Raw genomic sequence first — 24,641 nt, forward strand, 5'->3', positions numbered from 1 at the left:
AAAGTCCCCCATTAAAATACTACTTGAGTAAAAGTCTAAAAGTATGGTTTTAAATATACTTAATAATGAAAAGTAAATGTTATTGCTAAACTATCAAATGTAAAAGTATAAATCATTTCAAATTCCTTATATTATGATTAAAACTAGACGGCACCATTTTATTAATATTTTGTATTTATTTAAGGATAGCCAGGGCCACACCAACACTCAGACATAATTTACAAACTAAGCATGTGTGTTTAGTGAGTCCGCCAGATCAGAGGCAGTAGGGATGACCAGGGATGTTCCCTTGATACATGCGTGAATTGAAGCATTTTCCTGTCCTACTAAGCATTCAACGAGTACTTTTGGCTGTCGGGGAAAATGTATGGAGTAAAAAGTACATTATTTTATTTAGGAATCAAATCAAATTTTATTTGTCACATACACATGGTTAGCAGATGTTAATGCGAGTGTAGTGAAATGCGTGTGCTTCTAGTTCCGACCATGCAGTAATATCTAACAAGCAATCTAACAATTTCACAACAACTACCTTATACACACAAGTGGAAAGGAATGAATAAGAATATGTACATAAAAATATATGAATGAGCGATGGCCGAACGGCATAGGCAATGTATGAATGTAGTGAAGTAAAAGTAAAGATACCCCAAAAAACTAATTTATCTGAGAAAATAAAAAATAAGGCCCACAATGGAAATAAATCCCCAACTATATTTTGCAATCCCTTTTAAATATCTTTGTGTATAAACAGTACCAATCAAAAGTTTGGACACACCTACTCATTCAAGTGTTTTTCTTTATTATACTATTTTCTACTATCGGGGAAAATGTATGTGTCACGATCGTTACAAGGAGTGGACCAAGATGCAGCGTGATATGTTTCCATTCTTTAATATTGGAAATTAAAACTTCAAAGAACAAAACAAATGAACGAACGAAAGGTGACGCTATAAATAATGCTCACAGGCAACTATACATAGACAAGATCCTACAAATCACAATAGGAAAATGGCTACCTAAATATGATCCCCAATCAGAGACAACGATAAACAGCTGCCTCTGATTGGGAACCATACTAGGCCAACATAGAAATATAATACACCTAGATGACCCACCCTTAATCACACCCCGACCTAACAAACAGAGAATAAAAGCTCTCTATGGTCAGGGCGTGACAGTACCCCCTCCCCAAAGGTGCGGACTCCGGCCGCAAAACCTGACTCAATAGGGGAGGGTCCGGGTGGGCATCTACCGTCGGGGGCGGATCCGGTGCGGGGCGAAGTACCCACTCCGCTCGTGGACACGTCATCGGAGGAACCAGACCGTGGCTCGTCGCCGGGGACTCCGGACCGTAGATCGTCGCCGAGGACTCCGGACCGTGGTTCGTCACCTGGGGGCCCCGGACAGCGGGAACCCTCGCAGGAGGCCCCGGACCGCGGAACCCCCGCTGGAGACTCCGGATCGCGGAACCCTCGCTGGAGACTCCGGACCGCGAAACCCTCGCTGGACACTCCGGACCGCGGACCGTCTCAAGAGGTTCCGGACCACGAACCGTCTCAGGAGGTTCCGGACCGCGGACCGTCGCCGGGAGGTTCCGGACCGCGAAACGTCGCCGGGAGGTTCCGGACCTGTCGCCGGAAGCTCTGGACTGGGAACTGTTGCCGGAAGCTCTGGACTGTGGAGGCGCACTGGAGGCCTGATGGGTGGAACCGGTATAGGTGACACCGGGCTGATGACACACACCTCAGGGCGAGTGCGGGGAGGAGGCACAGGATGTACTGGACTGTGGAGGCGCACTGGAGGCCTGATGTGTGGGACTGGTACAGGTGGCACCGGACTGATGACACGCACCTCAGGGCGAGTGTGGGGAGGAGGCAGAGGACGTACCTGACTGGGGACACGCACTTCAGGGAGAGTGCGAGGAGCAGGCACAGGACGTACCTGATTGGGGACACGCACTTCAGGGAGAGTGCGAGGAGCAGGCATAGGACATACCTGACTGGGAAGGCGCACTTGAGGGAGAGTGCGAGGAGCAGGCACAGGATGTACTGGGCTGTGGAGGCGCACTGGAGACCTGGTGCGTAGAACCGGCTCACATGGTACCGGACAAATGACATGCTCCTCAGAGCGAGTATAGGAAGCTGGCACAGGTGGTATCGGACGGCTAACACGCTCCTCAGGATGAATGCCGTGCATACTACGCCAAACCAATAGCTCTCTCGCTTCACTCTCCTCCAATTTGTCCAACAACTCCTCGAAGGTCTCTAACTCTCCCTTCCGTTCACTCTCCTCCAATTTGTCCAATAACTCCTCGGTCTCTGACTCACACCTCAACTTCGCCGACCAGCCCATGTGCCCCCCCCCCCCCAAAAAAAATATTTTGAGGCAGCTTCTTTGGCTTGCGTCGTGGCTGCGAACCCCGGCGTTGTCGCTCTCCTTCCTTCACCGCTTGCGTCTGCTTCCATGGAAGGCTTTCGTCTCCTGCCATTATCTCCTCCCAAGTCCAGGATGTCTTTACCTCTTGGATATCCTCCCAGGCCCAGGATACCTGTTCCTCCTGGCCACGCTGCTTGGTCCATTTGTGGTGGGATCTTCTGTCACGATCGTTACAAGGAGTGGACCAAGATGCAGCGTGATATGTTTCCATCCTTTAATATTGGAAATTAAAACTTCAAAGAACAAAGTAACAAAACAAACAAACGAACGAACGAACCGTGAAGCTATAAATAATGCTCACAGGCAACTATACATAGACAAGATCCCACAAATCACAATAGGAAATGGCTACCTAAATATGATCCCCAATTAGAGACAACGATAAACAGCTGCCTCTGATTGGGAACCATACTAGGCCAACATAGAAATATAATACACCTAGATGACCCACACTTAATCACACCCCGACCTAACCAACATAGAGAATTAAAGCTCTCTATGGTCAGTGCGTGACAGTATGGAGTAAAAAGTACATTATTTTCTTTAGAAATGTAGTGAAGTAAAAGTAAAAGTAGCCAAAAAATATAAATAGTAAAGTACAGATACCCCAAAAAACTGTAATTTAGCAGAAAGAAAAAAGGCCCACAATGGAAATAAATCCCAGACTTTATTTTGAAATCCCTTTTAAAGATCTTTGTGTATAAACAGTACCAGTCAGAAGTTTGGACACACCTACTCATTCAAGTGTTTTTCTTTATTTTTACTATTTTCTACATTGTAAAATAATAGTGAAGACATCAAAACTGTGAAATAACCAAAAAAGTGTTAAACAATCAAAATATATTTTCTATTTGAGATTCATCAAAGTAGCCACCCTTTGCCCTGATGACAGCACACTCTTGGCATTCTCTCAACCAGCTTCATGAGGTAGTCACCTAGAATGCATTTCAATTTACAGGTGTGCCTTGTTAAAAGTTAATTTGTGGAATTTATTTCCTTCTTAATGCATTCGAGCTAATCCCTTGTGTTGTGACAAGGTAGGGGGGTATACAGAAGATCGCCCTATTTGCTAAAAGACCAAGTCCATATCATGTCAGAACAGCTCAAATAAGCAAAGAGAAATGACAGTCAATCATTACTTTAAGACATAAAGGTCAGTCAATCCGGAATAATTGAAGAACATTAAACCTTTCTTCAAGTGCTGTCGCAAAAAGCATCACGCGCTATGATGAAACTGGCTCTCATGAGGACCGCCACAGGAAAGGAAGACCCAGAGTTACCTCTGTTGCAGAGGAAAAGTTTATTAGAGTTAACTGCACCTCAGATTGCAGCCCAAATAAATGCTTCAACTGTTCTGAGGAGACTGTGTGAATCAGGCCATCATGGTTGAATTGCTACAAAAAAACACTACTTAAGGACACCAATAAGAAGAAGAGACTTGCTTGGGCCAAGAAACACAAGCAATGGACATTAGACAGGTGGAAATCTGTCCTTTGGTCTGATGAGACCAAATTTGAGAATTTTGGTTCCAACCGCTGTGTCTTTGTGAGACGCAGTGTAGGTGAACGGATGATCTCAGCATGTGTTGTTCCCTCTGTGAAGCATGGTGGAGGAGGTGTGGGGGTGCTGTGCTGGTGACAGTGTCAGTGATTTATTTAGAATTCAAGGCATACTTAACCAGCATGGCTACCACAGCATTAAGCAGCGATATGCCATCCCATCTGGTTTGCACTTTGAATTGAATTGAATTGAAATTGAATTTAAAAAACAGAATGCAATAGTTTCAAATCCAAAATTTGTGCATTAGAAATTCCAAAATATTATATTCAAAATTAATTACAAATTATTGATTTCAAATATAATTTTTGTTGGCTCTGAAATCGACCCATATGCTGTGCTGTGCTGTCAACCATGTGCTGAAATCGCATAAAATCTTAACTGTTTTCTTTGCACTGACTACAGTGCTCTCCAAGGTGCTGAATGCAGAGGTGTCCCGTCCATTAGTGCATTAGGGTCGGCTCCCCACTTGTGATTGGTAAAAAAAACTACTTGTGATTGGTCCCAAAAAATATTTTTATTCCAAAAAAGATATTATAGAATTCATGGTTTGTTTTACATGCTCAAAAATATTTGCAGTAAATGTGTACATTTGGAACAATATATTGTTCAAAACAAGCTGTTCAGTTACTTAATAATCTGCCCCTCAGTGAATGCCAGCAGCAAGCCGTGTGAACATACTTGGATTGTTTTGCCAGCTATTTGCTATGAGGAGGAACTGCTAGCATAAATTATAACAGCACAGGGTGACATGTTATGTGGACTAAAACAGCATAAAACCGGGTGTATCACAAAGCATGATCAAATGATTTAGCCAGCTACAGGAATTTTGAGAAATATTGAGAAATTGTTTGATAGATTTTTGGGTCAAATTAGCCAGTTATCTACCTTTGATAAGCAGACTGTGCTAGCCCAGCTTGCTAGTTAGTTAGCCACCATGCCAATTTCAAGTCTTTCAAAACTAATATCTGACTAATTTAGAAATGGGAAGCTATTTCAAAGATTTTTTTTTGTGGCATTATGTTAGCCAGTGGTGGAAAAAGTACCCAATTGTCATACTTGAGTAAAAGTAAAGATACCTTAATAAAAAATGACTCAATAAAAAGTGAAAGTCACCCAGTAAAATACTACTGTCACGTTAGCTAGGAGTGGTGGGTGTGGAGTCAGGCGCAGAGAGCAGAGGTTCCAGAAAAGACGTATTTATTCCCAAAAATGGTCACGCCAAAAACAACAGGCACAAATGACCAACAAAACGGGACACCAAACAATACGTAATGTAACAGACCACAAACCTCCACTCACAGAACAGAAAATAAGCCCACACAAAAGCAGGCGGGCCTTGAAGGCTTAAATAGCCCCGAATTAACCATAAACAAGGAACAGGTGAAAACAATAAAGACAAAACCAACAGAAAAGGGAAAAGGAATCGGTGGCAGCTAGGAGACGGGTGACGACGACCGCCGAGCGCCGCCCGAACAGGGAGAGGAGCCACCTTCGGTGGAAGTCGTGACAACTACTTGAGTAAAAGTCTGCAAGTATTTGGTTCTAAATGTACTAAAGTATCAAGTAAATGTTTATTTATTTTACCTTTATTTATCTAGGCTAGTCAGTTAAGAACACATTCTTATTTACAATGACGACCTACCAAAAGGCAAAAGGCCTCCTGCGGGGACGCGGGCTGGGATTAAAAATAAAAAATAAATAAAATAAAAATATAGGACAAAAAACACAGCACGACATGAGAGACAACACAACACTACATAAAGAGAGATCTAAGACAACAACACAGCATGGTAGCAACACAACATGACAGCAGCACAACATAGTAGCAGCACAAAACATGGTACAAACATTATTGGGCACAGACAACAGCACAAAGGGCAAGAAGCTAGAGACAACAATACATCACGCAAAGCAGCCACAACTGTCAGTAATTGTCCATGATTGAGTCTGAATGAAGAGATTGAGATCAAACTGTCCAGTTTGAGTGTTTGTTGCAGCTCATTCCAGTCGATAGCTGCAGCAAACTGAAAAGATGTGCAACCCAGGGATGTGTGCGCTTTGGGGACCTTTAACAGAATGTGACTGGCAGAACAGGTGTTGTATGTGGAGGATGAGGGCTGCAGTAGATATCTCAGATAGGGGGGATTGAGGCCTAAGAGGGTTTAATAAAGAAGCATCAACCAGTGGGTCTTGGAACAGGTATACAGAGATGACCAGTTTACAGAAGAGTGCAGTGATGTGTCCTATAAGGACCATTGGTAGCAAATCTGATGGCCAAATGGTAAAGAACGTCTAGCCACTCGAGAGCACCCTTACCTGCTGATCTATAAATTACATCTCCGTAATCTAGCATGGGTAGGATGGTCATCTGAATCAGGGTTAGTTTGGCAGCTGGGGTGAAAGTGGAGCTATTTCGATAGAGGAAACCAGGTCTAGATTTAACTTTAGCCTGCAGCTTTGATATGCGCTGAGAGAAGGACAGTGTACCGTCTAGCCATACTCCCAAATACTTGTATGAGGTGACTATCTCAAGCTCTAAACCCTCAGAGGTAGTAATCACACCTGTGGGGAGAGGGGCATTCTTCTTACCAAACCACGTGACCTTTGTTTTGGAGGTGTTCAGAACAAGGTTCAGAGTAGCGAAAGCTTGTTGAACACTAAGAAAGCTTTGTTGTAGAGCATTTAACACAACATCCGGGGAGGAGCCAGCTGAGTATAAGAATATCATCTGCATATAAATGTATGAGAGAGCTTCCTACTGCCTGAGCTATGTTGTCGATGTAAATTGAGAAGAGCGTGGGGCCTAGGATCAAGCCTTGGGGTACTCCCTTGGTGACAGGCAGTGGCTGAGACAGCAGATGTTCAGACTTTATACACTGCACTCTTTGAGAGAGGTAGTTAGAAAACCAGGCCAAAGACCCCGCAGAGACACCAATATTCCTTAGCCGGCCCACAAGAATGGAATGGTCTACCGTATCAAATGCTTTGGCCAAGTCAATAAAAATAGCAGCGCAACATTGCTTAGAATCAAGGGCAATGGTGACATCATTGAGGACCTTTAAGGTTGCAGTGACACATACATAACCTGAGCGGAAACCAGATTGCATACCAGAGACAATACTATAGACATCAAGAAATCCAGTCAGTTGATTATTGACAAGCTTTTCCAACACTTTTGATAAACAGGGCAAAATAGAAATAGCCTATATCAGCTTGATCTCCCCATTGAAATAAAGGACGAACCGTGGCTGCCTTCCAAGCAATGGGAACCTCCCCAGAGAGGAGAGACAGGTTAAAAATGTCAGAGATAGGCTTGGCGATTATAGGGGCAGCAACCTTAAAGAAGAAAGGGTCTAAACCATCTGACCCAGATGTTTTTTTGGGGTCAAGTTTCAGGAGCTCCTTTAGCACCTCAGACGCAGGGAGAAACTTTGTCGCGGGGCAGGGAAAAAGAGGTAGAAGCATCGGGGCTAGTTGCATTAGAAGGAGTGGGAGATGAGGAAATGTTGGACGGGCAAGGAGGCATGGACCATTTTCCTTTCCTGCTAAGCATTCAAAATGTAACAAGTACTATTGTACGTCAGGGAAAATGTATGGAGTAAAAAGTACATTATTTTCTTGAAGAATGTAGTGAAGTAAAAGTCAAAGTTATCAAAAATATAAATAGTAAAGTACAGATACCCCCAAAAACGACTTAAGTACTTAGTTCTTTAAAGTATTTTTACGTAAGTGCTTTACACCACTGATGTTAGCACTGATGTTAGCTAGCTAGCTATCCCCAGTTAGATAATGTGCTTTCACTTATTGCATCTGCATGCTTGTTGCATTCTTTCTCCGTGGTGCCCTCGTTTGTTCGTGAGCTATTTGCTCATTCTAAATACTATAATCTAATCTGTTCAAAACAGTTCAGCAGTGGTCATTCAGTTTTGACATACAAAAGTATTGATGCTGTTGTTCAAATGCACAGATGGCTTTTTATATCTTCTCTAAGAAACTACCGGTAGTTTGAAAACTTGGCATCATATTTCTGTCATGCTGCTTTGTTGACAACTCCAACCACCTCGCGCCCCGGGTATTCAGTCAACCAGCGGCCTCCACTGGCTGAATGTCTATGCTGCAGTCCCAGGCACAAGGAAGGCCACTGTAGATGTCCTTATTTAGGCTACCAGTGGTGTAATCCATATAATTATAACGCATGGTCTGCATCACGCTTATGGTCATACCATATGCCTATATACGGTACAGTATGCCATATAGTGCTGACACATTGATAGGCAGTACATAATGAATTAACTGTTCAACCACATTGTTGTCTTCTTCTTTTTGTACATTCACTTGTCACAGTAACATTGGCCTAGATTTATAGGCTATGTTCCTATGATCCTTACGGTATCTAGTAGTAGGCTACCCCGCCAACCAAACATGCCCACACCCACCCCTTCACTCTTCACAGCCATCACACCCAACCCGGCCCACAGAGAACTGATACTATAGACATGTTGTTGGGGTGGGATTGGTGTGGGGGGTCCGTGGGTGGCATTTCAACATTTCTTTGGATTCCTCATGTCTAACTCATTGTTAGAAAAAAAAAGTTGAGTCCAAACCGAATGTTAGGTACTATATTTATTAAATATTATATGAATCCTATAAATTAAAATTGCCAATTTGGGTGCAATCAATTAGTTCAAATTATATTTCAACAAAATAATGTCGCAGGAACGCTAATCGTATCTGTTTCAAACTACAGAAACGATTTCATAACAATCTGAGATGGTAAGTGTCGAAATCCTCTTTCTTGTGCCTTTTGGCTCCATCCTGGACCTGCTGAAGAAGACCACTGTACCCATAGGGGCGGCAGGTAGCCTCGTGGTTAGAGCATTGGGCCAGTTACCAAAAGGTTGCTGGATTGAATCCCTGAAGCTGACAAGGTAAAAATCTGTCGTTCTGCCTCTGAACAAGGCAGTTAACCCACAGTTCCCCGGTAGGCCGTCATTGCAAATAAGAATTTGTTCTTAACTGACTTGCTTAGTTAAATAAAGGTTAAATAAATAAAAATGCTAGAATCGACATCCCCTCAGATAGGTGGGCCCCTCCCTGACCAAGCCATGAGGTAAAAGGAATTGTCCAAAGAGCGCCGAGACAGGATTGTGTCGAGGCACAGATCTGGGGAGAAGGGCCTTGGTCAGGGAGGTGACCAAGATCCTGATGGTTACTCTGGCAGAGCTCCAGAGTTCCTCTGTGGAACACCTTCCACAAGGACAACCATCTCTGCAGGACTCCACCAAACAGGCCATGGAAATCACTCCTCAGTAAAAGGCATGACAGCCTGCTTGGAGTTTGCCAAAAGGCACCTAAAGACTCTCAGACCGTGAGAAACAAGATTCTCTGGTCTGATGAAACCAAGATTGAATTCTTTGGCCTGAATGCCAAGCGTCATGTCTGGAGGAAACCTGGTACCATCCCTACGGTGAAGCATGGTGGTGGCAGCATCATGCTGTGGGGATGTTTTTCAGGGACTGGGAGACTAGTCAGAATCAAGGGAAAGATGAACGGCGCAAAGTACAGAGATCCTTGATGAAAACCTGCTCCAGAGCAGAGAAGGTTCTCCTTCCAACAGGACAACGACCCTACATAGCTGTGCAGCGACGCTCCCCCATCCAACCTGACAGGGCTTGAGAGGATCTGCAGAGAATGGGAGAAACTCCCCAAATACAGGTGTGCCAAGCTTGTAGCGTCATACCCAAGAGGACTCGAGTCTGTAATCACTGCCAAAGGTAAATGTGATATTTGTTTTTTTTATTTTCAATAAATGTGCCTAATTTTCTAAACCTGTTTTTGCTTTGTCATCATGGGGTATTGTGTGTAGATTGAAGAGAGAAAAAAAACAATATAATCCATTTGAAAACAAGGCTGTAACGTAACAAAATGTGGAAAAATCAAATGGTGTAAATACTTTCCAAATGTACTGTACATGTCCTCTTCAGGTTGGGATGTGGAGCAGGGTAGCACAGATGGACTCCAGCCAGGTATGCTAATCACCCTGACTGCCCCTAAGAAGTCAGCAACACACATCCATGGACGCCACCAGTATCTAGGGACGTTTCCTGAGTACCAGCTCAACCTAACTTAGTACCCCAATACTGACTGTGTGTACCAGCTGCAGTAGTGGCAAAAAAATAAATGTTGGAGGGGGTAAACGGTGATCGTCGTTTGTAGTGAGTAACGTAACGCTCCCAATATTTTGCATTTTACTCCCAATAGATAGGCATTTAGATGCGTTTAACCTCCACTACATTACTCGTGCCAACTGTATAGGAGAAAGGCCATGTAAGCAAAGTTGGGGTTTGAGAAGTTAACATCAGTGGATCTATTATGAAATTGGTGAGATTTGCATGTACTGTTTGCAGGAAAGGTTATACTTAAATGAATGGGTCTTTTGCTGATGCAGTTATCTTTTAATGTTTTGGCGTTCTTGTGAGTTCTTGTGAGACAAAGTTCAATATTCAGTAAGATCAATCTTCACTTCAATTAAGTTTTTTTATTTGATTTATCATCACAACATTGTACATTGTAGACAGTCTATCATAATCAATCACATTCTATTATGGAAATACCGTTGTATTTTTAGTACATTTCATGATGATTGTGCATAATCTAGAAGACATACTACAGGTGGAGTGGATGGAGTTATTGATACAGTGTGATAAACATAAGAGATCCTATGACATTTCTTGAGCGGCTATGTAATAAACCCTCAACGTTCAAGAATGGGACGATAATGGCAGTCATTGTAGTAAAATAACATTGGAATGAATGGCAGTCATTGTAGTAAAATAACATTGGAATGAATGGCAGTAGAGGCATAGGTGATGCATTTCCTGCTTTTACTTATGCAGGAAAATAAAAGGCATGTAATATATCAGAAATTGTGTAATAGAATTACTGTCAACCTAACTATTGTCATAATTACAAAGTACCAGTCAAAAGTTTGGACACACCTACTCATTCAAGGGTTTTTCTTTATTTTTTACTATTTTCTACAATGGAAAAACACATATGGAATCATGTAGTAACCCAAAAAGTGTTAATCAAATCAAAATATATTTGATATTCATCAAAGTAGGCACCCTTTGCATTGATGACAGCTTTGCACACTCTTGGCATTCTCTCAACCAGCTTCACCTGAGCACTTGTTGGCTGCTTTTCCTTCACTCTGTGGTCCAACTCATCCCAAACCATCTCAATTGGGTTGAGGTCTGGTGATTATGTAGGCCAGGTAATCTGATGCAGCACTCCATCACTCTCCTTCTTGGTCAAATATCACATACACAGCCTGGAGGTATGTTGGGTCAATGTCCTGTTGAAAAACAAATTATAGTCCCACCAAGCGCAAACCAGATTGGATGGCTTATTGCTGCAGAATGATGTGGTAGCCATGCTGGTCTAGTGTGCCTTGAATTCTACATAAATCACTGACAGTGTCACCAGCACAGCACCCCCACACCTCCTCCATGCTTCACGGTGGGAACCACACATGCGGAGATCATCCGTTCACCTACTCTGCGTCTCACAAAAAAACAAAAATCTCAAATTTGGACTCATCAGACCAAAGGACAGATTTCCACCGGTCTAATATCCATTGCTCGTGTTTCTTGGCCCAAGCAAGTCTCTTCTTATTGGTGTCCTTTAGTGGTGGTTTCTTTGCAGCAATTCGACTATGAAGGCCTGATTCACGCAGTCTCCTAGTTAACGTTGAGATGTGTCTGTTAGTTGAACTCTGTGAATAATTTATTTTGGCTGCAATTTCTGAGGCTGGTAACTCTAATTAATTTATCATCTGCAGCAGAGGTAACTCTGGGTCTTCCTTTCATGTGGCAGTGCTCATGAGAGACAGTTTCATCATAGCGCTTGACGATTTTTGCAACTGCACTTCGAAGAAACTTTCAACGTTTTTGACATTTTCCCGGATTGACTGACCTTCATTTCTTAAAGTACTGATGGACTGGCGTTTCTCTTTGCTTATTTGAGCTGTTCTGGCCATAATATGGACTTGGTATTTTGTCTATACCACCACTACCTTGTCACAACACAACTGATTGTCTCAAACGCATTAAGGAAAGAAATTCCACATATTAACTTTTAACAAGGCACACCTGTTAAAAGCTGGTTGAGACTACCTCATGAAGCTGGTTGAGAGAATGCCAAGAGTGTGCAAAGCTGTTGTCACGATCTTCGTCTTCATCGGATGAGGAGTAGGAAGGATCGGACCAAAATGCAGCGTTGTAAGTGTCCGTGATAATTTATTATATCAGAACACGAAAAATACAAAATAACAAAGTGAAAGAAAGAAATGATAATCAAAACAGTTCTGTATGGTGAAAACACAGACACAGAAAACAACCACCCACAAACAAAAGTGGGAAAACAGGCTTCCTAAGTATGGTTCTCAATCAGAGACAACGATTGACAGCTGCCTCTGACTGGGAACCATACCAGGCATAAACATAGAAATACAACACCTAGACATACAACAAAGAATACCCACCCACATCACACCCTGACCAAACAAAAAATAGAAACATACAAAGCAATCTACGGTCAGGGCGTGACAGCTGTCATCAAGGCAAAGGGTGGCTACTTTGAAGAATCTAAAATATAAAACATTTTGATTTGTTTAACGCTTTGTTGGTTACTAAATTATTCCATATGTGTTAGAAAATAGTAAAATGAAAGAACAACCCTGGAATGAGTAGGTGTCCAAACTTTTGACCAGTAAATACAGGTTTTATACAAATGTTCTGTATAAATTGCCTCAAAAATGTTTTCAGTGTTTGTTTTCTTGGAAAGTTGTGAATCTTATAATATAATACAATATCAGTTACTTGCTGCATTTACACTTTGTCTAAGTCATATCACCAACTGATTTCAGCCAGTGTATTGACTGCATTGTTTGTTTGGAATGTCGGGATATTGGCAGTTATTTAGAAAAAAATGATGGAATCATTCTACTAAAACTGGCAGACTAGCTAGCTAATAAACATTACTGTGCATATAATTTTCAAAGTCATTCTTTTAAATTCATTGTTTTAAATAACATCTTCTCACAGCACTCGCTGACCATTGTGGTTGACCAACTCCTTTACCAAAATGGCTGACCTTTTATACTATCAACAGACCGTTCATGTCCATTCTAGTATTCTAATTCAAAGGTGATCTCGCGATAACCATTCAATCAGATTCATTCTCCCACTGTCACACCCTGATCTGTTTCACCTGTTCTTGTGATTGTCTCCACAATCACAAGAACAGGTGTATATATCCCTGTGTTTCCTGTCTCTCTGTGCCAGTTTGTCTTGTTTCCCAAGTCAACCAGCGTTTTTTCTTGCTCCTATCCCCCCCCCCCAGTCGCTGTTTGTTTCTAGTCCTCCTGGTTTTGACCCTTGCCTGGTTGGACTCTGAACCCGCCTGCCTGACCACACTGCCTGTTCTGTCTTCAAGCCTGCCTATCCCCTTGTACTGTTTGGACTCCAATCTGGTTACTGAACCCCTGTCTGGCCTGACCTCAAGACTGCCCTTCATCTGGTACTGTTTTGGACTCTGACCCGGTTCATGAACTCTCGCCTGTCGCCGACCTACCTTTTGCCTACCCCTTGGATTAATAAATATCGGAGCTCAACCATCTCGCCTTGTGTCATGCTCACAATACCTCTTAATATAAATGTACATACACTTTAGAGATACCATTAAAACTGAAAAATAGGATTCATACACATACTACTCTAAAAGTAATCATGTCATCATATCACATTTATCCATTAACATTGTAACAGGAAAGGTAATAAAGACTCAGAGATACTATACATCTTCCGGGTGTCTTCATGCAAAACAAGGGGTCGTATCGGTGATGAGGCCAGTCTGTAGATGGCACCGCTTGAATTCCTGAAAGCAGAATTAAACATCAATACATTACACATGGTTCATCCTGTGCCAAGAGAGAGGTCAAGGACAGTTGAACTTTGTTAGATGTAAATGTGCATATCCATGACAAGCCTCGATTCTACAATAATTACCTCTCCACTCACTTGATGCTTGAATCTGGTTGAATTGTGTGCATATAATAGTTACTTTTTTTCCAGAAGGAACTTCAGTTATGGCAAGTCGGATAAGATAAAGATATATATACAAAAGTATGTGGACACCCCTTCAAATTAGTGGATTCAGCTATTTCAGACACACCTGTTGCTGACGTTTATAAAATTGAGAATACAACCATGCAATTTCCATCGACAAACATTGGCAGTAGAATGGCCTTACTGAAGAGCTAAGTGACTTTCAACTTGAAACCGTCATAGGATACCACCTTCCCAAAAAGTCACATTTCTGCCCTGCTAGAGCTACCCCGGTCAACTGTAAGTGCTGTTATTGTGAAGTGGAAACGTCTAGGAGCAACAACGGCCCAGCTTGTCTGGTGGGCCACACAAGCTCACAGAACGGCACCGTCGAGTGCTGAAGCACGGACCAATCGTCTTTCCTCGGTTGCAACACTCACTACCGAGGTCCAAACTGCCTCTGGAAGCAACGTCAGCACAAAAACTGTTTGTCGGGAGCTTCATGAAATGGGTTTCCATGGCCAAGCAGTCCCACACAAGCCTAAGATCACCATGTGCAATGCCAAGCGTTGGCTGTAAAGCTCGCTGCCATTGGACTCTGGAGCAGTGGAAACGAGTTCTCTAGAGTGGTGAATCACGCTTCACCATCTGGCAGTCCGACAGACGAATCTGGGTTTGGCGGATGCCAGGAGAACGATACTTGCCCGAATGCATAGTGCCAACTGTAAAGTTTGGTGGAGGAGGAATAACAGTCTGGGGATGTTTTTCATGGTTCGGGCTAGGCCCCTTAGTTCCAGTGAAGGGAAATCTTAACGCTACATCATACAATTACATTCTAGACGATTGTGTGCTTCCAACTTCGTTGCTAAAGTTTGGGGAAGGCCCTTTCCTGTTTCAGCATGACAATGCCCCCTTGCACAAAGCGAGGTCCAAATAGAAATGGTTTGTCGAGCTCGGTGTGGAAGAACTTAACTGGCCTGCACAGAGCCCTGACCTCAACTCCATCGAACACCTTTGGGATTAATTGGAACACCGACTGCAAGCCAGGCCTAATCACCCAACATCAGTGCCCAACCTCACTAATGCTCTTGTGGCTGAATGAAAACAAGTCCCCGCAGCAATGTTGCAACATCTAGTGGAAAGCCTTCCCAGAAGAGTGGAGGCTATTACAGCAGCAAAGGGTGGACCAGCTCTATATTAATGCCCATGATTTTGGAATGAGATGTTCGATAAGCAGGTGTCCACATACTTTTGGTAATGTAGTGTATATTGTAAACATATTAACAGTGACATTCACACATGACAGATACAAATGCTTAGATGGTAAATAAAAGATAAATGTCAGGGACCGTTCGAAAATTATCCAACTCGAGATGTCCCCCACAAAAATGCACCCTCCTCCCCAACATTTTTTCTTCTTCTCATATGACCCTCCCCTTGTACTTGAAAAAAAAAGAAAAAAGAAAAAAAAAACTCATTAGAATTAACTCAAAATATTGATTATGACAACAGTAACAGTGACAATGTAGGCCTAGGCCTTACTACTACAATCGGGGGCTAAAATAAAAAGGCTCCTGAAAAAAAAGACTTCTATAAACAGATTTTATTTTATGACTAAAGACATTAGCAGAATGTATTTTTTAATACCTCAGCTATTAGTCGGTGGACCAGAACATAAAATAATAGCAGCCCAATTCATACACATACAGTACACTATTTTGAACACATCTGCCAAGTACATAATCAATTCAATGACAATAACATAATCATTTTGATAAAATCAACAATGTCTCTAATAAATGAGTTATGTCTTTTTTGGTAATCTACTTTTTATTAGCTCAAAACAATCAGCTTGCTTGCAAGAGAAAATGTCGCTCTCAGAAAGTCCCAAAAGAAAAGCAGATTTAGAAAATAAACTTTTGAGGGAAGAGATATGCGTTCATCTTCCCACATTTCCCCATGCCAAACCGGTGTGACTTGTTTGCAACGAAACTGCCGCTGTTTGCAAATAATTTGATCTGCGACGTCATATGATTCGAAGCATTGTAGCCTACTTTCAAAAGTTACCTTTCCAGTCCAGACAGAGGTCCGACGCGGAACAATTTAAGCTTTAACTGATAACTACTCTTCCGTGGCTTAACCCAAAAAGAGAACGTCACAAGTGCGTCCCTAAAATTCTGTTTTTCTGTGTTTTGTACCATATTGTACAACAGTTGATGAAACAAACACTGTAAAAGTCTGAAAAAATGTGATCAGTGTCATTTCCTGATAGTTGCTGGTTGAAAATACAATCTACACAGGACCTTCTAATCAGCAGGTTTGCATGGGCGGGAGTTTCAGCTTTCCATGGTGACATCACCATGTGGTAAATTGGTTAATAGAACAATAACAACAAAGAGCATAGAGGAGGAAAGAGTCGTTATAAATGGCTTTATATAATCAGAACATGTTTTCGTTTCTTATAACTCTTAAGCTAACGAGGAGTACGCATTTTGACATGTTCTTTGACAAAAAGTAGGCTATGGCATACCTTCAAAGACCTACCCCCTCAACCCACTGGTTTTAACTTACCACACCAAGCCCTTCACGGACACAGAGCTTTTTACGGAGTGGTGACACTATTGGAGGAATTGGCTGACAAATCTATGGATAGCCTACAGACTGTTGAAATGAATGACTTGAATTAGCCTGACTTCAGCACCATGTGCTGTCTACCTCCCGGCTGATTGCGCCGCAGCTGCCGCTTGGCGTTCAGCTGTCATGGAAGTTACTTGAATCTGGCTTATTGAGAAGTCAATAACTCTGATAGAAAAAGCCTCATCACGGGCAATAAAACATATTGTTTCATGGCCTTTGGAGAGGCAGATATCAAAAGTGGCAGTGGGGCGAATATGAGCCCGAGCCGACGACGGCAACCCATGTGGAATTCAATAAATTATATAGGAAAACCTACAAGACGGCAAATGTAAATTAAAAAAAAAAAAAACACACTACCCTCCCCTGTGCCCAATAAAATCCACACAACCCTCCCCAAAGCAAAAAAAAAAGGTTACACACCTCTCCCCTATTTTGTAACCCCCCCCTGTAATTTTCAAAATGTCCCTAAGTCACAAAAATCATTTTGCATTCAAGAGCTGAGCTGTGCCTTAAAAAACTAACATAAGTCACACAAATCCATGTTCATTTAAAAGCCATACTGATGCTGGTACACAACTGTTAGTGCCTCTCTTGTTTTCACGAGGTAAACACCTGAGTCTGCGCCCTGATGGTAGTACTGCATATTGATCGCTCAGTGGATGGGTTAGATCCAAAATTAGATCCAAGATCCAAAAAGATGTGCCATCTTTGTAATTGTCTCTGAGAGCCTTTCGGTTTCTCCTTACAATCGTACCACTGACAGTAAGGCACCACTCTTTCTAAGTTATTCTAACTTGCCCCTGTGAGGGAGCCAAACAAGACAACTACACTATGCTTCCTTTGGCTTGCCGATTACGTTTTTTTCTCTCATGACAAACCTGGGTTATTCTGCCACTTGCACACCGCAGTTATCTTTACTCTCCGAGGCTATGGCTAAATATTCGGCATTCCTGGAAAGAAAGGAGAAAGATAGATATGGTTAGAAGATCATCATCTGCTTATTCATCCTTCCATTCACATTGTATTCATCCATCTAGCCATCTACAGTATAACCATTCTCGCCACTCATCACTTAAAGCATTTCAATCATTTCAACTGCACTGCATAACTCATACGTTTATTCCAATCTTTCAACCTCTCTTGATCTACTCATTAATCCCTCTAACCTCTCTTCATGAATCCACTTACCCCTCTAAATTGCCGTTATCCATCCAACAACCCCTCTAACCTTCATTCATCCCTCCAGACCTTTTTTCATCCATCCATAACTTCCTTTACCCTTCCATCAAGCAATCGTCCATCCAACTGAAGTAACCAGACCTATTGCTCTAATGTAGAGACGCAAAGCAGGCAGTGTCAGCTGAGCTAACATCCAACCAGGGACGGAACATAATTGGTTTTAACACTTCATGGCTGCTGAGGCAAGCGCACACATTTTCTTTAGGAAATATACCTTCTTTGGCTTTTCTAGAGTGGAAAATGTGACGACTATGGGACACAAGGATGGAAAGATTGAGAGAGAATGGGAGTGGAAAGGAAAACAAATGGAGAGAAAGACAGATAATATTGAACAAATAGGAACAGAGTAATTGTACTACTCAGCACGTTGAAAGACAGTAGAGAATTCAAATCAATAGGATGGACAGGTACAGAGCATACAAGAAAGGGAGGACAGTGAGATTACTGTATATGGAGGAAGACAGTAATAGGGGAGGACCTAAAACGAAAGGATACAGCTGCATTAGAGGAAGTAGGGTTACTTACGCGCTTTCTCGTAATGCTTCCTCTCCTGCAGCTGAGATCTTTCTGTAGCAGTATACCATCTCTATGTAGAGCCAAGCCTGTAGCCCGATGATGGACACGTACATCATCACCTCAGAGACTATCGAGGCCGTCCCTCTGGTGGCTGTAGAGACAGAGAGAGGGGGGGGGGGGAGTCAAAGCACTCAAAAGGCACCACAGAGTCTCTCACTAAGCACTTACAAACCACTTTTTGAATTTAATTTCAGGTCATAAATGTTTCCTAACAATTGGGATAATTGACATCGGAATTACAAGTGCATGCAAAGCCATTAGTCTGTATAGTAATACTGAACCTTTAGCCACCACTGTCAAGTGCACAACCTTGCTGACAACAGTCTGGTATTCGTAGAACTCGTACGTCAGGAGCCGGTGGAAGAAGCAACGGTAGGTGCCCGAGTCATTGAAGGTGACATTGAAGAGGTAGATGGACGCATCCTGTATGTCATTGCTCTGCTTACTGCCGCTCCAGTCCACGCGGTCCTCGAAGCGCTCATCCACAATGTGCTGGCCCTCCTCATCGTAATTATATATCTAATGACACAATGACAACTGGGTCATTCACCTGGCACTGAAAATGTCTCCGGTTTCACTTCCTAGATCGCGACCCGTAGCTGGCAACATCCAAGAAAATGGACTCAACAGGACGCAACTGTGTTTCGAAAAGGCTTCCAGTAGGAAAGTATACTCAAGGTTACATAGCTGTGAGCTATGCACTATCTGCCCATCTGCTGTCCCAGTGGCTCTTATGCTCTCTGAGGGCTAAAATGGCATGCAGATTGATTCAATCTTAACCGCATACAGCACTCCGTCATATCATGTGGTTGGGCATTGTGTGTGTGTGTGCATACCTTTGTGCGTTGTGCCTTGTGGTTGTGTGCTTAGGGATGGGCTCTGGGCCATGTGGCATAAGACAGGTTTGTCTAGAGCAGCGTTTCCCAAAGTCGGTCCTGGGGCCCCCTGGATGCACGTTTTGTTTTTTGCCCTAGCACTACACAGCTGATTCAAATAATCAAAGCTTCATGACGAAATGTGCACCAGGACCGAGTTTGGGAAACCCTGGTCTAGAGGACTATGTAAACCTAACCCTAGCCATTTAAAAAAGCACTGGCATACTCTAAACAGACTGCAGACTACAGTGGCAGCATGTTTTGTGTGGGCACCAGAGCAAACAAAACCCAAAACCTAATCCTACATTCTACTGCAGTTTGTAGTAATTTGGAATACTATAGCAATCATAATCAGCCTCAGATACTCACATGAGCAAAGTCAGCTTCCCCTTTGGCCTTGAAATACCAGTCGACTGTGGCAGAAGCCTCCACCTCGGGCCTCATCTTACAGGAGATGCAGCCCAGTTTGAACCCTTTGCCTGCAACGGCCTCAGTGTCCGAGTCCACCTCTGCACAGGCCCCATGGCACAGGGACACTTGTTTACAGGAGAGAAGAGTTGTTATTAGCGCTTTATTTTGATTGTAGAAATGGGTAGCTTCATAATTCAACAGTACACAGACAAATATCCATATATTGAAAGATGTTGTGACTATCCACAAACGTTCAGTCTACACATCTACACTCACATACCAAAGAGGGCACAAAGCAGAGACAGGAGCAGCAGCCGCACAGCAGACATGTCCTCGAGTATAATGTATCAACGATAGTACAGATCCTATGGCTGAGGAGCCTCAAAAGGTATCAAGAAATATCCCAACAGTCTCTTTGAACACTTGAGAGTAAGATATTCCTTTGAGATGTTATCCAGAAAGACTTTGTTTGAGCAAAGTAAGAAATGGTAAGGACTGAAGTTGCTTCCCCCCGAAATTACCTTGGAAAAAACAAAAATAGTACATTTGATGTGGGTTTAATTCCTTCAACCAACACTTATTTTCTAATGGAAGAAATATTCTCAGACTATTGCATTAATTAATTGATTTGTTACATAAGCTACTGTGTTTATAGGCTTTTTCATTCACAATATGCTTTTTCCATGCACTTTGAGGATACATGCAAGTATTTAACATGAACATTGGTTTAAAATGTTAATGTTTTAGGAAGACTCGAGCTTGATCATTTCAATTAAATATAATGTGCCTTTAAGTGGATGCTTCATCACTCTAGTAAAGTGCAAATGAATAAATGCCAATTGTCCAAGGAGAGACTTTCTAGAGAACAAGCAGAATACAGGGTAAGAGTGCTAATCTAATATACAGTTAGGCCTATTTAAAAGCATCCCTTAAAAAGATCGCTGCAGCGAATATACTATTTTTCTTTATTACATTTAATGATATTGATATTTCTGATTTATATATCCCCCTTGGATATAGCTGTTATGGTCCGTTTTTGGATGGTCCGTTTTGTTCACACAGTGTTTAGAAATCTATACCCTGGCCTGGTATTTGATTATCAGTTCGCTGAAGTCGTAATATCAAATGGTTAGTGCTATGGCGGTTCGTTGGAACGTCCCTACCCGTAACACCAACCCTAATGAATCATTTTACGTTTCAACTTCCATGGGGTGACGGCAGAGTTGGACGTCCCAAGGATCCCAAATAGCAAGTTCAAATATCAAATACTCTAATCTATTATCTTTATAGGCTATGTATAACCACTGTAGCCTAATTTTGTATAGGAATAATAGGCCTACTTCTAAATTATATTAACACTGTTATGCAATGCACCACAGAAGAGGGCATAGACTGTAAATGCGTTAAAATAGCGTTCTCGTCATGATGCTTATTTGAATGTGTCGACACTGTATGGTTTAAATACAGCAAAATGGCATGCCACTTGCATACATTAATAATACATTGCATGCCAATCATTTTATTTTAACACTGTAAGAGTGTTATTGCTCTATTTGTATTAGGCTAAATTATCATAATTTGCAATGTCTCACATTTTACTGTCCTGACGATGTCCTTTCTGAAAAAGAGCCTCCTTATCCCGATGTGTCCTTTCTCCGGGGGAAAAAATGTAGTCTACCCTTCCCTTCTGATGGATCAACACATTTTTCTACACAGCGCTGTTCTTTTATGGAGCAACACCGTGGGCTAGGCTACTTGTAGAAGAGATGTTTCGCCCGGGCTGGCATTGCGAATTCGAATAATATAGCATTATCTCACACAACCAGCGTACAGACCCACACATTTTGATGAAATCACCTACATCTGATAAATCTAATAAGCGTCTCGTCAGCAGCACTAAAAAAACACTTCCGGTTCGCGAAATGTTGAATAATTTCTAAATAAAAGTACCCCACGTAATAGTAGAAAAGTGTCAATATAATAACCTTTATTTGTTCATGATTTATGATAAATTATTGTTTAAACATGAACAAGGATTGATATTTGTTCATATTTAAGTGACATTTGTATTACATTTGGGTTTTAAAAACTTTCCAAGGTCCCATAAATGCCACCAATGCGAATCACTGCATATCGATTACATATTGGCTTATAGAGCAAAACCTATTCTGGGTGCCACAGTAAAAGTATTGTAGGGAATAGTCAGTAGCATCTGTAGAATGTAGATATGGTGTCATTTCATGGGGCTCCGAATAACAGATCCCCATGAATACGCTAATATTTGTGTTAACTCGTCAGAATTGTAATCTGTTTATGTCACTGAGTAGGCTGATTTCCCATTTCATGGACACAAGACCCATAGGCATTGCAATATGAATGTCAATACATACAATAGGCTATATAGTGAGGTGATTGTCCACAGTTAAAGGGGAACTGCACCACTGATTTGGCCACATTTTTTGGCTTGCTCCTCAAGAAATGCTGTTATGACAGAAGACAAACCTGAGTTGGCTTGGGGGCTTATGGTTTGCTGTGGGTGTTTGCTGTGGGTGTTTCTTGAGTGTGTCCTTGCCACCATGAAGACACACCCATCTGTCAGAGCCTTTCCTGCAGCTGTTTCCCCTCACTCAATCGCAACAAACAAACCTCTTGCAGTTTGAGTTCAATAACTACAGCCAGATGTATGGTTAGATGCTGGAGGAAGCTTTGAGTAGGTCAGTAACCTACAGAGTAATATGAGAAGAATGCAATTGCTGAATTTATGTAGATGTTGTAAACTAAGTGTTTTGATATCTTTCAAATGTAGAACAGGTCCATGTAGAATAAACAAACCTTTACATAATGCCATAGAAGCAGTGTTCTGCTAATATAGCAATGTGCAGCTTTCATCTTTCATTGTCCTTCCCAGCCGATACAGATACTGTGCCTATCTGCATTTTGTATGGTGGTAATGGGGCCACCTTGGGTAACATGTCAGAGACTCAGAGTGGTCTAACCTTCTTGTGTGGTAGGTCCCAGCATCCATTCATGACCAGGGGATCGGTCTGGCACCCAGCTGGGCACTTTGTCTAACAGACAAACAGGGTCAACAATTGTAATCATCCATCAATTATAAACATAGCTTAAGAAATAACATCATCTAATTTGGAAGCTAATTCTACGCTTTACAGATGGAAACTGACTTTCTCCAGCCAGGATTACATTCAGGCCGGTGATGCCGTTACCCCATGCAACTGTGACATGTTTTGCTATGGCCCTGGGTTGGTTGCTGTTTCACAGAGGTAAAGTAGGTTTTATATCAGACATTCAACAGACATTCACCATTATTTTGTATTTATTTAACCTTTATTTAACTAGGCAAGTCAGTTAAGAACAAATTCTTATTTACAATGACGGCCTACCCCGGCCAAACCCTAACCCGGACGACGCTGGGCCAATTGTGCGCCGCCCTATGGAACTCCCAATCACGGCCGGTTGTGATACAAACTGGAATCAAACCAGGGTCTGTAGTGACGCCTCTAGCACTGAGATGCAGTGCCTTAGACCGCTGCACCACTCGGGAGCCCAAATCTCTTGTTCGCAATACCTTTTGCATTGATTGCTAAATATTCTAAAAAGGTCTCGCCTACTTTTACAACCTTTGATCCTTCATAAAAAGTAAAGTGTTGATTTTATAGAAATAATGAAATCGTATAAAAATCTTGTTCACAATAATTTTTTCATTGATTGTCAAAACAAGTGAGACATCAAAACAAGTGAAGCATCAAAACAAGTGAAACATCAAAACAAGTGAAGCATCAAAACAAGTGAAACATCAAAACAAGTGAAACATCAAAACAAGTGAAACATCAAAACAAGTGCAGCATATTCTAAAAACATCTGGAAAAGACACTCAAAGAAGAAACAGATACTTGAATTGGAAAACAGTAATTATGCACTTGCATAGCTAATTTTCAAAGCTTTGTGGAAAAGGAAGAGGACACCCGTGTGACTTTTGACAATGCGCATTACAGTCCACAACATTGATTTAGGTATACAGCTGAGGGATGGGGCCAGAGAAATGTCACCCCTAACTAATTAATGAATGTTGAATGTCAACACTATATCTTATAATCCACTGACAGGGCAGTTTCTCAAAAAATGTCAACATTTATTTTTCAATATTTTCAATAAACCACTAACTCAAGCTGAACTGGAAGAGGTGCAGCTATGGTCCATGTTGTGTCCAAATCCGTCTCCAGAATCCCATTGAAGGATCCGGCACCCGACCGCAAGGCGCTACAGAGGGTAGTGGGTACGTCTCGGTACATCACTGGGGTCGAACTCACTGCCATCAAGGACCTTTATACCAGGTGGTATTTGTATTTGTATTTATTATGGATCCCCATTAGCTGCTACCAAGGCAGTAGCTACTCTTCCTTTGGTCCAGCCCTATTAAGGCAGTTATACAATTTAAAAACATTACAATACATTCACAACAGATTTCACAACACATTAAGTGAATGCCCTCAGGCCCGTACTCTATTACCACATATCTGTGCCTGTGTTTGAGTTTCCTCACAGTCCCCGCTGTTCCATAATGCATATTGACAAGCATATTATAATGTTAGCTCTCTGTGTATATCCAAGAACCAGCTGTGCTGCCCTGTTCTGCGGCAATTGCAATTTTCCTAAGTCCCTCTTTGTGGCACTTGACCACACGACTGAACAGTAGTCCAGGTGCGAAAAAACTAGGGCCTGTAGGACCTGCCTTGTTGATAGCGCTGTTAAGAAGGTAGAGCAGCAGTTTATTATG

The 24,641-nt window shown here is 42.1% G+C and overlaps 1 protein-coding gene across 1 annotated transcript; it reads right to left on the minus strand.

Annotated features, from left to right (window-relative positions):
• Positions 1–10,522: 10,522 nt before the first annotated feature.
• LOC111956238 (sodium channel regulatory subunit beta-1-like) lies at positions 10,523–21,736 on the minus strand. The gene is made up of 7 exons (XM_023976699.3): positions 21,439–21,736; positions 20,127–20,367; positions 19,805–19,971; positions 18,842–19,079; positions 18,510–18,651; positions 17,624–17,695; positions 10,523–13,938 (listed from the first exon to the last, which is right to left on the minus strand). Exons 2-6 carry the CDS (start codon positions 20,173–20,175, stop codon positions 17,629–17,631), a joined length of 663 nt encoding a protein of 220 aa, XP_023832467.1. The 5' UTR covers positions 20,176–20,367; positions 21,439–21,736; the 3' UTR covers positions 10,523–13,938; positions 17,624–17,628.
• Positions 21,737–24,641: the final 2,905 nt, after the last annotated feature.

This window comes from Salvelinus sp. IW2-2015, linkage group LG31 (genome assembly GCF_002910315.2).
Source record: "Salvelinus sp. IW2-2015 linkage group LG31, ASM291031v2, whole genome shotgun sequence".
Classification (NCBI taxonomy): Eukaryota; Metazoa; Chordata; class Actinopteri; order Salmoniformes; family Salmonidae; genus Salvelinus; species Salvelinus sp. IW2-2015.